General features: G+C 46.1%; 1 protein-coding gene across 1 annotated transcript in view; it reads left to right on the top strand.

Moving 5' to 3' along the window:
• Positions 1 to 11,201: 11,201 nt before the first annotated feature.
• LOC124519571 (protoheme IX farnesyltransferase, mitochondrial) overlaps positions 11,202 to 13,726 on the top strand; it is a 137,409-nt gene continuing 134,884 nt past the window's right edge. Inside the window, exon 1 of the mRNA XM_047089911.1 lies at positions 11,202 to 11,308. Coding sequence (XP_046945867.1) covers positions 11,266 to 11,308 — 43 coding nt within the window. The 5' untranslated portion in view covers positions 11,202 to 11,265. The remainder of the gene's footprint in view (positions 11,309 to 13,726) is intronic.

The following is a 13,726-nucleotide window of genomic DNA, read 5'->3' as shown; positions in this document are numbered from 1 at the left end:
TTTGGGCCGCTCTCAAATTTAATTTTTGCTCCTGAAACTGAGCTTGAGTGACCATTTTCATAGACAACTGTTTCTACCAATCCATTGTAAGGATAAATCCTTAAAAGGAGAATGCACAGATTAGAACTTTTGGAGGCTTCTTCTAGAGAGTACACACGATCCTGTTCCTCATCATCCTACATTTAATAACACTGACTGATAACTATTCTTTTTTTTTTAATCTTTGCCAATTCAAAAGATATCTTTGCATTATATCACTTTTTTAAATTTGTGCTTCTCTCACATTAATGATACCGAAGTTTTTTTTGTTTGTTTTATTTTTAAAAAATTTTTTAACGTTTATTTGTTTTGAGAGAGACAGACAGAGTGTGAGCAGGGGAGGGACAGAGAGAGAGGGAGACACAGAATCGGAAGCAGGCTCCAGGCTCTGAGCTGTCAGCACAGAGCCCGACACGGGGCTCAAACTCACCAGCCGGGAGATCATGACCTAAGCTGAAGTCGGACGCTCAACCAACTGAGCCACCCAGGCACCCCAATGATACTGAAGTTTTTATCATATTTATTGAAAAAATGTGTATCTTCCTCTCTGTTCATATGCTTTTGTGCATTTAGTATTTATCTCTAAGGCTGTTCACATCTCAATAGCAGTATTTCCTTGTCTGTCCTGTGCGATGCAATTTTCCCCCATTTTTGATTGCCTTTTGACTTGATTTGTTCTTTGGAACACAGAAAAGTTTAAGATTTTTAGGTTAAAAAATGCACACACCTTAATCTTTATGGATTCTATGATTTAAGTTGTACATGGACTATCCTTCCCAAGCTTATTTTTTCTTTTATTAACTCATTTAAAATTTTTAATCTATCTAGAATAAACTTTAGAGAGTAGCGTGAGGTATAGACATAACATTTTTTTCTCCCCATGTGATGAGTCAGTGGTTCCTACCCTGTTTTTAGTATAAACACTCTAATTTGTTGTGATGAGCACTGGGTGTTATATACAAGTGTTGAATCACTGTATTGTATACCCGAAACTACTATTATACCATATGTTAATTTGAATTTAGATAAAAATTTACGTATATATGTACATATAAAAATATATACACATATATACATATATACATATATATATATATGCACTCTTTTCCATACTGATTTAACCTATCGCCCTTATCTAAATATGCTAGATACTTATATAGTCTTTGGTCTGTCCTCATTCTTTTCATTCTGTTTCAGTGGTCTTGGTATCTATTCTTGGGCAAGTACCACCAAGTTATTTTAGCTATTGGTCACTTTCTTTTTTTAAGAAATTTTAAAAATGTTTTATTATTTATTTTTGAGAGAGGCAGAGCATGAGCGGGGGAGGAGCAGAGAGACAGAGAAGGAGACACAGAATTTCAAGCAGGCGAGCCTGACGCGGGGCCCGAACCCACAGACTGCGAGATCATGACCTGAGCTGAGGTCTGACGCTCCACCGACTGAGCCACCCAGGTGCCCTGCAATTGGTCACTTTCCAGACGTATTAATACCTTAGTGGAGAGCCCTATCTTATTCCGTTTTGTTTTCCGACTTTTCTTAGCTGTTCTCTCTCATTATTCTTCCTCAAACACTTTGGAATCATTTAGGCACTATGTCTGGGATTACGTTACAGCCATAGATTACAGTGCAGAGAATGAACAGCCTGCGATATTCTCTCTCCTAACACAGAAAGCTGGTGTCTTTTCATGCATTGCAGTTACGTTGGGTGGGGCCATCTGATCAGTTCCGAGCAGTGAGCTGGAACGTCAGAGACATTTACCACGTATGATCAGAGGGAATTAAGAGCATATGTGAGTCTTTCACATTCTCTTCCTCTGAGGTGGTGACCATAGAGGCCATATCCTGAGAATGGTGGAGTCACAAGGTGGAAACAGCCTGGATTCTTGAAGTCCTGCTTGGAGGATGGTAATTCTGAAGTCACCCAGCCCGCACTAAGCTTGAAGTGAGCAGGACGTAAACCTTTGGTTTGTGTCAAGCCATATAGGTCTGCGGCTTTGTTTATTACCGTAGTATAGTCCCTTAGTAAAGGCTGCACATTTCTTAAGTATTGAGAGGTCTCTTGTTACTGTGATAAGGGAGTCACATTTTCACTTACCGTGATGTTCCTTTCTACCGGACAGGGGACCCATCTGCCTAGCAGGAGAGGAAGGGGACAGATAGATACAAGGCAGGAGCCTAAGAGCTCCTGTTCCTGATTGCAGTTCTAGCTCACACTCGGCCAGGGCTGCAGGGCAATGCTCCAGGGTGGTTCTTCCCAGAGCAGACCCACTTTCTGTCTTAAGCCAGCTTTGCTGCTGACCTGCTTTCCTGAGCCCGGGAACTCACTCCAAGCAGAAAGGCCACCGAATGCTTCAGGCAGCCTCTGTGTCTGTACCTGAGACGCTCAATCCTGGATTGTTTGTCCTGGCTCCCGGCCCCTCTAGCTCTGAGTCCGGGGAGGCGGGCATTGGTTGAATTCTGCTTGGTGGCCCCTCCTCCTTCTCTGTGCGGGAGTCTCACCCTTTATGTGTCCTGAAATCGCGGACTGATGGGCTCTTGTCACAATCTGGCCTCACCTATGCTCTAAATTTGCAAGAGTTCTTAGAAATTCCAGCCAAGTGGGCACCACCCCCGATTTCACAGGCACACATGTTCTTTTCATAGAGAATGTGGAGGTGTGTGTGGGGGGGGAGGGGAGAATTAATTAAATGTGTGAGTGCAAATCGTCATTTTAGACTAGTGGTTCTTTCATGGGTATTTTCAGGAGAACGTGGAAAAACTAAGTGCAAACCCAGATGTCAGTGGAGGGAGCAAGTTATCCCCACCCCCCCCCCCCCGCACGTGCAAGAAAGTAGCACTACCTGGATTTATGTTCCCACTGAAACTTCCCTTAGAAAATGGAAATGATTACGGTCAGTTTCAAATGATATTTTTCCCTCGGTTGCATAAATCAGGCTAGCCAGAACTCAGTTGATGTCCTCCTTTGCTTTCCCGCCCCGGTTCCTGCTTTTTCAAACACCCATTCATGAATGAGATCTTATCTGTGGCAAAGGTCTTCGCTAACCCTGGGGTAAAATATATTAAATACGAGTATTTTTTTTTTTTCACAGAGCGAAAACTACTCAACTTAAATGCCTATCAGATTATACCCTTTCTAATATTTTTGGCATGAAAATGATCTATCTCTTATGAAGCAATCTTAACGTACCCTGGATGGTAGTTTGATTTGTTTTAAAATGCCTTCATGGAGTTGTGGGCAATGCTGTGTTTGGTTTCTACATGATTTTTGAAATTTTTTGTGGTCTATACAATCCCAGACCCTAGGAACCACTGGAATGCATCTTCAAATAGTTGCTCAACAAGTGGAATATTTTCTGAGCCTTTGCATTTCTGAGAATGCCCGCCTGTCCCACCGAAAGACGAATTGTTGGGTATAAAGTTCTTAGCTCATAACTTTCTCTACCTCAAAACCCCGTGGAGTCATTTGGCATCTAACTGCTGCAGAGGAAATGTCTGAGACCAACCTCTTGTAAATAAATTTTTACTGAATAGTTGCAAGACTTTTTTTGTTTTTCACTTACACCTTCCTGTTTCTCGAGGCATTGCTGTACGATTTCCCCAGGGCCTTCACTGAGATGGCACGTGTGGTGGCTGATGGCCAAAGGGAGAGATTCTAGAATCACCTAACTTCGAATCTAGTTCCATGCTTCACCAGCCACTGTACCCTTGGGTGGTGTTAGAGGTCACACTGTGTCCGCCAAAATGAGATGCTCAAGTCCTATCCCCCAGGGACCCATGAACATGACTTTAGTCGGAAGTAGGGTCTTTGCAGATGTAATCGAATGAACAGGAGGTCATTAGGGTGGGCCCTAGTTCAGTGACTCACATCCTTATAAGAAAAGGGAGGTTGGGACACACACACACACACACACACACTCCAAATACCTCGTGAAGACACAGACACAGAAGGAAGATGGCCACTGAAGACAGAGGCAGAGGTTGGAGCTCTGCGGCCCTAAGCCAAGAAATGAAAGGCCTGGAGTTATCAGAAGCTAGAAGAGGCAAGGAAAGTCCCTACCATAAAGGCTTCAGAAGGAACACGACCCTGCTGACATCTTGATTTCAAATTTCCAGGGGAGACAACCATTGTTTTAAGCCAACCAGCGTGTGGTCCTCTGTTATGGAAGCTCTAGGAAACGAATGTAGATTTCTCAAAGACTATGCACTTCAATTACTTTATCTATAAAAGGTGGATAATAACTTGTGATAAGACTATAGGGAAGGCGAAATGTGATAAGATAGCAGAAGCTACTAAGTTCTGGCAGGCAGGAAGAATCTAATGAATAGGTTGTACCATCAAGGTGTCCCTTCTCCACCCTCCCATCACCTTCTTTGGGTAGCTCTCTCTCCTGGAAACGTTTTTTCTGCACTCTTGACGTGTTTTTTTTTTTTTATACAAAGCTTATATGGTTTTCATAAAATAATGAAGTCATTTGCCTTAACTGTGGAATTCCTGGGCCACCCCCAAAGATCTTTGGTTCAGTAGGTCTTAGGTAGACCTCCAGAACGAGTATTACTTGGGGGTGTCCAGACATGAACTCTCATTAAATACGGAAAGTGCAATGTAATTTAAGTGGCAGACCTGGTATTAGGATTCCTGTTCTATAAATATGGAAACTGAGGTCAAAGGAAATTTAACCCAAGTCAGAAAATGTAAAATCAAGTAGTTGTGTTTTTTTTTTGAGGCTGAACTTCAAGAACTTCACTAGTTGGATGAAACGTGAAACTCTAGACTGGTATGAAAAAATGCCAGATAATGAGGGCTCCATAATACATAAAATATGGGAGACGATCCAGTATTAGGATTAAGAACACATGGAATCGGAAAGGTTTAAATTCTACTTGTGGCGCTTACTTTCTAGCCGTGTGAACTTGAGAAAACTATTTAGCCTTTGATGGTTTCAAACCCTTCTCATCTGAAAACGGAAACAACCCCTATCGAGGTTCTTGCGGAAGTGACTTGAGACGCCGCGACAAGGCATTTAATACCAAGTAAGTGCTAGATAAGTGACATTATTTTTGTACACACGCATTGTTTTTGATTTCAAAAAAGGGACCAACATGTTCACTCTCTGCTCTTGACTGGCCTTGAATAAATGCAGGGAGAAAGGAAGTCCAGAGGTGAGAATTAGGACCTAATTTTAGAAAAGATATGATGTCCACGCTTTCCTAGGAGCTTATAAATGAGTATTGTTGTGAGAATAACTTCTCTGGGATTCTTCTGATTAACCTGCCTTATTAATTTGTCTCCTTGTACCTACGAATTCTCTTATTTTTATAATATTGACGGCTCACTTGCCAAAATACCTCAGAACCACTTTTAAGAGTTCCCAGTAGCTAATAGAAAATGTGTGCTTGAGGATGCTCTTTCTGGGTTATGATTTTCTCAAGGCAGAGTGCCCAACAGGCCTTGCCTCCTGCCGTGCATGAACATTTCATCCTATTTTTCCGCTCGGCCCCAGGATGCCGTGGAGGGGACCAGGAAAGGAATGCTTTCCTGGTGTGGGGAAGCAGGACAGTTTGATGTCATCAGAGGAGTTGGGCACACAGAAAATAGCAAGCAAAAGGACAGGAAGCTAATGTGCACAAAACTGCTTCTTTTATTTGTGTGTTACCTAAACCACTGTGGATTTCTGTATCGTATTAGAAACAGCCACCACGTTCAAATTTATTTTTGTGGAACGTGACCTGCTTTTTGGGTGTCTGACAATGATTCCAGGTGTTTCTCTACATCCTCTGTCCTCAACAAGCTTTGAGGCCAGGTTGCTGGGCTCCCCTGTCCTACTTGTGGAACTGATCAATCATCCAGGATGCAAGGAACAGGAAACTACACGCTAGCTTAAGCATAAAAACACGCCTGGAGAAATAAGTCTGCAGATAGACCTAACAGCCTTGCTGCAGTGACTCAACAATTTCATCCAGAAACTGGGCTCTATTCTCTCTCTTACACCCTGCCGACCTCTGCTGGTCTCTTCTTAGTCGCAAAATGGCTGCCTTGGCTCCAGGAATCACACTCTTCAGCCCTGCTTCCTGAGTATAAAATGGAAAGATCAAGAAAGCACCTTCTTCTGCATGCCTGCCTTTTTTTTTTTTTTTTTTTTTTTTTAGCAGTAAACAGAATTATTTCCAGAAACCTTGCGGGCAGGTTTCTCCTATTTCTTTAGCCAGGCTGTGTAACGTGGCCATCTCTGGAGGGAAGAAACTCTGGGAAATGCGAATGAGGTAAATCTGATTGACCTAAGGCGATCATGATTCACCTCTTGGGGCTGGGCACACTGTTTCCCTCAACAAAATGAGGCCACTATTAAAGAAGGCAGAAGGCCATGGCAGTGAGTAGAATTTCCTATAGTACATCTTCCTGTTTGGTTTTTTTTTCCCTTTTTCTGAACTGTGGAGCGGCACTTTTCCACTCCCGGTATACCAAGATACCACGTGTGGAACCAAGCCCCGGGGAGCTGAGGGGGAAAAGAGAAGCCGGCAGGTTACAGCTGAGGTGTCCTATCTGATTGGCATGATCTTGGCCTCGATCAGATCCTGATGTGGTCAGTTACCCTGGAGGAAGTATCAACAGATGTGGGGGACTGATGTGAGCTGTTCGAAGCTCACAGGAGGCTGTTCTTTAAGCTCTAATCCGTACAGGGAGGGGAGGACATCTGTTCCGACAAGAACTCTGGGGGGTTTATCTGCCCTGGCTCCAAATCTAGCTTGTGTCCCGTGCCTCAGCCCTGCTGGAGCTGGGAGCCGGCACGCCCCACACCTGCGGGCTCACGGCGTGGCTTTGCCAATAAGGGGCAGCAGTGCTGTGCGGCTGGGACCGGGAGAAGGGGCCCCCTCTTCCCACCTGCTGCTGGGCTGCCGGCAGCTCGTGTGCCTCTCCCTCCCATGCCTATCCTCGCCAGCAGCAGATGGGCCTGGTGTGTGGCTTCTCTGACACTTCAAGAACCAGCCAGGTCAGGTCCCCCTTGGAGACCCGAGCAGCCCTGTTCCCCTAAGTCTCTAAACTGTAACAATCCTGACCTCTCCCTTTTCTTCTCCCAGCCAGACAGGTGATACCTGCTTCCGGCAGGTGCTACCTCTCCGACGCCTCACAGGTCCCTCTTTACCCTCCCGATTGCTCAGTCACCAATTCTGTACGTGTGCATCTGTATGTTAAATTTCCTGTTCAAAGGATGGGTGTGAATCCTCTCTCCTGACCGGCCCTGATTCAGTAGGGCTGTCCAGAAGAGACAGACAGCCAGGGGCAGAATCCTGAGATAGCCACACCTCCTGACACCTGAGTTGTCTCCTGTCGTAGCAGATTACCTTTCCTAAGCCTCCAAAAGAGGATAAAGGCAGATAAAAGCTACCGTTCATTATTATTTTAAAGCAATTTTTACATGTTCATTTATTTAAAATTAAAAAAAACATTTTTTTTTGAGAGTGAGCAAGCATGAGTGGGGGAGGGGCAGAGAGAGACAGGGAGACAGAGAATCTGAAGCAGGCTCCAGGCTCCAAGCTGTCAGCACAGAGCCTGATGCGGGGCTCGAACTCACGAACTGCAGAGATCACCACCTGAGCCGAAGGTGGACACTTAACTGACTAAGCCACCCAGGTGCCCCTAATGTTTATTTATTTTTGAGAGAGACAGAGAGGGAGACACAGAATCCGAAGCAGGCTCCAGGCTCTGAGCTGTCAGCACGGAGCCCGACGCGGGGCTCGAACCCACAAACTGTGAGATCATGACCTAAACTAAAAGTCGGACACTTAACTGACTGAGCCACCCAGGCACCCCAAGCCACTGTTTATTATTGAGTAAGGCTCTGGACACACACAGTTATGGGGAAACCCTAACTCCGGTGAGCAGCACCAGACCAGGTGGGAGGCCAGATGACTAGAACAAGTCTGAGTCCCTTTCAAAGCAGGAGAGCTGTCTCAGGCAAGGAATACACCTAGGCCTGTCTCGTCCTCCAAGATCATGGGATCAGAAGAACCATCAAAGGTGACAGGGAGTGGTAGTATATTCCAAGAGAAGAAAACCAAAGACCAGAAATCTCAAAAGACTGAACCCAAGGAAAAGACATGAAGACAAAACCCAGTCTTTTAATCTCTTTGACCATCCTTCCAAAAGCTCGACTCTCAGCAGAGTAACATCCACACCTTCCAGCATTTCATTAGTGAAGACATTACAGGTGGAGTAAAGGGCAAGAATGACAATAGACAAGTAAAACCCTGGATTGCAAGTAACTTGTTTTGCGAGTGTTCTGCAAGACGAGCAAACACGTCTAATAAATTTTAACTTGATAAACGAGCGATGTCTTGCAACGTGAGCCGTATCTGACGCTGAATGTCACATGATTGCCACTGAGCCAAAGGTTGTTGAAATACGCTTTGATATACGAGTGCTTTGGATTGCAAGCATGTGTCTGGAACAAATCATGCTTGCACACCAAGGTTTTATTTCTAATGAGATGGAAAAATGTTGACCTGCATGTCTAGAGAGGAAGTTCTCTCACTTAGAGTAAATTAACCTCCCTACACCTCACTTTCCAAATCTATGAATTGGAAAGGTCGAGCTACACAGATGTTCGAGGCCTACCTACTCCCTGCAAGTCCTATCGACCTACATTGAAAACACATTGCAAAGGGCAGGGGTTCATATATGTCTTTTCCCAAAGAAACCTGTCCAGGAAAAAGAAGTCTAATGAAACAAGAGAGTTCCAAATCAGGAAGTCTGATTCACCTAAGACTAAGTAAAAATCGTCAGTACAAATATGTTGCAATCTCCTAAACTGTGTGTGTGTGTGTGTGTGTGTGTGTGTATGTGTGTGTGTGTGTGTGTGTGTGTGTGTGTGTGTAAGGCTAGCATTTTCCAAGTTTTCATGGTATTTCACAAAATGGGTTGCATTCAAAATGTTTGGAAACAACAGGGTTCAACAAAATTGTGGCAGACTTCTAGATGCTTACCCCAAATCCACTTCCTACTTCTTCCTCAGTTTTAATGTCACTTTAATATGATTTGTGACAGCAAGATGGCTAGGTCCACAGTGATGAACTGTGACTGGCATAATTAAGCTAGTCACAGCTTCCCTTGCAGCTATGGGCATTATATGTAGCCATGGAACCCTGTTCTTTCCAGAAGTACCTCCAAGGATGACTTTTCAGGAAGAATATGCTTTGAGACTATTGATGTGGGCTAACTTAATCACAATCACAAGACAGGGGAATGTTCTTCCTGACCGATCACGCCAGGAAGTATTCATCGTTTAGGCATTTCTCACATTTCACTCTGGTTTCTCCCAATAAGTAAGAACCTATGCATTAATTCATGTACTTAATCATACCTTGCCCCCGTTTTTAGAAAGGATTTACAACGAAGGAAAAATCTGTTGCCCAAAAAGGTACATGTCTATTAAACGCTTCGATTATCATAAGCCAAGAGCACTTGGGAATTCCAATTTTCTGAGTGTATGAAATATAACATTCATGTTAACCAATCTTTTAGACATAGCTGTGTCATCGAGTGAAAAAAAAAAAAGAGGCTGAAATGCAGTAATTCTCAGTTTTGTGTACAAAAATCACCTCTGGTGCTTAAAAAGAAAATTACAGGTCTCGTCCTTCCATTCCACACCCTTTCTGATTTAATTGGTCTGGAAGTGGTTCAGGCATCCGTAATTTTTAAAGCCCTTTGGGTGACTGTGACGGACAGCCAAGGTTGAAATAGAGTGCTTTATAAATCTCAGAAGCTGTGACATTTCAAGATGCTTGGTGAATAAGGTTGTATGGTATGGTGGAAATAACACTGTAGCAGGTGTCAGGGGTTCCAGTCTTGGTTCTGGAACTCAGTAGCTCGGTGACTGTGGGAAGATGACTTAAAACCCCGAGCCTTAAAATGCTATGGATATAAACGTCAAATGTTTATAAAAGCGTATGATAAAGTATAAGGAGTGTGAAAACTTTTAAGATAGTATTAGATACTGTTTTTCTCTTTATGGAGTGTTCTTTCCCTTGCATGCAGGAAAAAATCTGTTCCTCTAACTAAGTAGAGTTCAAATCTCTGAGGCCTTCCCTGACCCAATTAGAATTGCGATCTCATCTGTATTTCTGCAACATCTTCTAAATTACCCGATCACACTGAACCCGTTAACTGACACCCCCTCCCACCCCGACTGGTACAGGGCAAGCTTCTACAGCTCAGAAGAATCGTATTTTCAGTATCCTGTGTTTAGCAATATTAGCTACCATGGAAGACAGCCAGAAATTGCCCTTATGGAACCCAGCTCCCTATTTCTCTCCTCGTTTTCAAAAGCTGAATCTTTTTTCTTCAGTCCTTTTACTTGGAGAACTCCAACATTAAGGAAAAAAAAAGAGAACAACAGAGGAAGGGAGGGCTTCTAAGATCTGCTCTGGTAATCACAACACCAATGGTCATTATTAGAACCTATCCGTAGTGGGCGTCTGTCTCCCCCTTAGAAAGACGTAATATTTAATTCTTGGGACCCTCTTACGAAATATATGTTATTACCCCTAAGTGAGGTTCAGAGGGCTTCTGTAATTTGCTCCAGCGGGTCAGAAGGGCAGGAGGTGAAGTGAGGACGCGAATGCAGCCCTCCCACCGGAGCCCGAGGTCAAGTCCCACACGCACCTTCTACATCCTGTGATGCTCTGGTGATTGCATTCCCTGGTGTGGCTCAGGTCCGACAAGTAACCTTGAGTTCACCGGTCTTCCCACTTGGTAGCTAACACGGTAAGGCTGCAACTGGTCAGATTGGAAGGCGGAGGCATCGTTCCAAGAACCAGTTCCTCTTGACGATACAGTCAGCAAGAAGCATCCCAAACGTGACTTTGAAGCGCGCGGTGTCCAGCCCGGCCCATCGCACGAGGCCCTGGGATCCGGCCAGAAAACGCCTGGAAACCTCTGCAAACAAAGGTGCGGGGCCGCCGTCCTCTCCTCCCCGGAAGCCTTGGCCGTTCCGTGTTCCTCGCGTTTCTCGAAAGGACCTCAGGCCTCCGACCTCCCAACTCTACACGCTCCCGCCCAACCCGCGAAAACACCTGCAGCCACGGCCCTGTCTCGCCGCGTCCCGCCCTCCGGAAGTGACGCACAGGAAGCGGCTCTCCTCCCACGGGGGCGGGGAAGGAAGATGGCGGCGCCCAGCAGCCGGTGAGGAGAGAGGACACGGGGGACCCCGGCGGCCGGACTCGTGCGGTATGGCCGCATCCCCGCACACTTTTTCCTCACGCCTCCTGACAGGTACGGCGCCCGCCCTTGGCCGCGACTGTGGGAAAATTCTCATCTTTTTGCCACGTGCAGGGCCGCGGTTCCGGCCGGCTGCAACCTTGGGAGCCCTTGGCGAGGTCGGCTGGGTACCGGTGGGGGGAAGTGAGCTTTGGAGCAGCCTGCAGTGAAGAGGCCGGGGAGCGAGGGTCGTGCTGTGGCCCCGGGGGTCCACGCCGCCTCCGTCCCCCCACCCCCGGGGGGGCTGGTGTCTGGGGCTGCTTTCGGTTTTCCGAGCGGAGGCTGCGCGGGAGGACGGAGGAGAACCTTGGGGCCGCAGGAGCCTCCTGGCTGCTCAGAGCCTCCTTTCCTAGTTGCAAGTATAAGTGACTTGTCAGCTCCCCTGGTGAGGACGGGCGAGCGCCTTGCCGTCGCTCGGAAGCCTTGTTCCCATAGAAAGGGTTGTGATGACAGCGAAGATAACGTTGTCGTGATGAAGTGACACAGATTGTGACAACCACAGAGGGCGGAACACCGCCCCGCTCAAACTTTTGGCTTTCCACCGTCGGCGGTGGCCCCTGATGGCCATCCTCCCGCTTGAAAGACCTGTAACAACTCTATGTTGAAGGCGGTCTGCGCCCCCGTGGCCCTTTGCCCCGTCTGGGCTCAAGTGCCACCTTTTCAGAGATGCCTACCCCGACCGCCCTGTTTAAGGTAGAGCCCACCCCCACCCCGCCCCTCTCTTCTCACATCCCTCCTATTTCTCTCCCCACGGTTAGCACAATCTGTAATTGTTGGTTTACATACAGGCTTATTGTGTGTTTCTCCCAACTAGACTGTTAACCCTGTGAAAGTTAGGGACAGTTTCTCTACTGGCTCATCTGTGGGCCCCCAGGGCCCAGAACGGTACCCCGTGTGTATTGTTGGCTCTCAGTATTTGTTTGTCAATGCGTGGTGTTTGTTCATTCGTTATGGAGATACTAAAGAACTGTTTTTTTTTTTAATTTTTTTTAACGTTTATTTATTTTTGAGACAGAGAGAGACAGAGCGTGAACAGGGGAGGGGCAGAGAGAGAGGGAGACACAGAATCTGAAACAGGCTCCAGGCTCTGAGCTGTCAGCACAGAGCCTGACGCGGGGCTTGAACTCACAGACCGTGAGATCATGACCTGAGCCGAAGTCGGACGCTTAACCGACCGAGCCACCCAGGCGCCCCACTAAAGAACTGTTAAAGAGGAGGCTGGGAACTGTTTTGTACCTCCCCCCCCCCCCAGTAGTTTTGATGAAAACCAACGGCTGAGGAATGTGTTGTTCCAGGTCCATATTGGAGGTAGGTAGGAGAGGCTGGGGACTCCCTTCTGGTCAAATCCCAGAACCGTTTTTTAGGCGTCACCTGTCACAAGCTCCCTGCAGCACCCAGCAATGTGGAGCACAGCGGCTCTATGAAATTCCTTTCTTTCTCTTGATAAAATAACAAACACTGACTTGAAATATTACACGTTAAAATAACCAGGTTATTTTATGGGTCTCTCTTGGCTGTGTAATCTCGGGGCATATCATTTGTGTTCTCTGGAATTGAGTTTACACATCTATAAAACAAGGGAGGCAGTTGGACCAGATGATCTCAAAGGTCCCTTCTGGTTCAGAAAGAAGGAAGGAGGCGGGGGGAAGCGAGAGGAAGTATAGACGAAACCAGATGGGCCATGGTTGTAGTAATTGTTAAAGCTGGGGAGTACGTAGTGGGAGCTCACTGTGTTCTTACGTAATTGCGTGTGATGGAAATTTTTCGTAATGAAAAGTTTTCTTACAAGGTCCGTGATTCTTTTTTTCTGTCCTCCCTGACCGTGAGCGTTCTTTGATCCCGACCCCAGGCGCTCATTCTCAGAGAGCTCCTCCTTTCCGCGTGTTTGAATTGTCACCTCTGCACGGAGGTTTTCCAGTGTGCATTCCTCCGACTGGCTGCTTCTCTGCCTGTCAGTTCTGTACTTTCCGCTTCTTAGAGAACAAGCTCCCTTAACCGCTCAGAGCTCCCCAGTTCCCGTAAGTGGGCCGCGTGTGGTTCCCATGCGTTGTTGCTGGCTCAGTCTTTTCAAAGCTGGTATGAGAGGAATTAATAGACAGTTTAGCTTCCTGAGCCCGTGAACACGGTTGCCAGAAAATCTGCCAGGAAGAAGTATACAACCTGCTAATGTTCCAGTTGGAAGGTCGTTATGAGAGCCTGATACATGGAAGCAACGTGGTTGGAAAGGGTAGCAGAAAGGTAGAGTGGGATTATATTAGGCATCTAATGGTTATGTCTGCTTTTGCTTCTGAAAATTCAAAGTGTTTTGTAGCCATTACAAGAAATTCAGGACCTTTCAGTTGCGCGTGTGTGTGCACCACATTTTAAAAGCTCTACCATCATGGGGGCGCCTGGGTGACTCAGTCGGTTGGGCGTCTGACTCTTGATTTTAGC

This window comes from Lynx rufus, unplaced genomic scaffold, assembly GCF_022079265.1.
Source record: "Lynx rufus isolate CCGP_SWC_20201006 ecotype Redwood Valley unplaced genomic scaffold, mLynRuf1.p SCAF_28, whole genome shotgun sequence".
In the NCBI taxonomy this organism is placed as follows: domain Eukaryota; kingdom Metazoa; phylum Chordata; class Mammalia; order Carnivora; family Felidae; genus Lynx; species Lynx rufus.
This window is presented reverse-complemented; position numbering and strand designations above follow the sequence as displayed.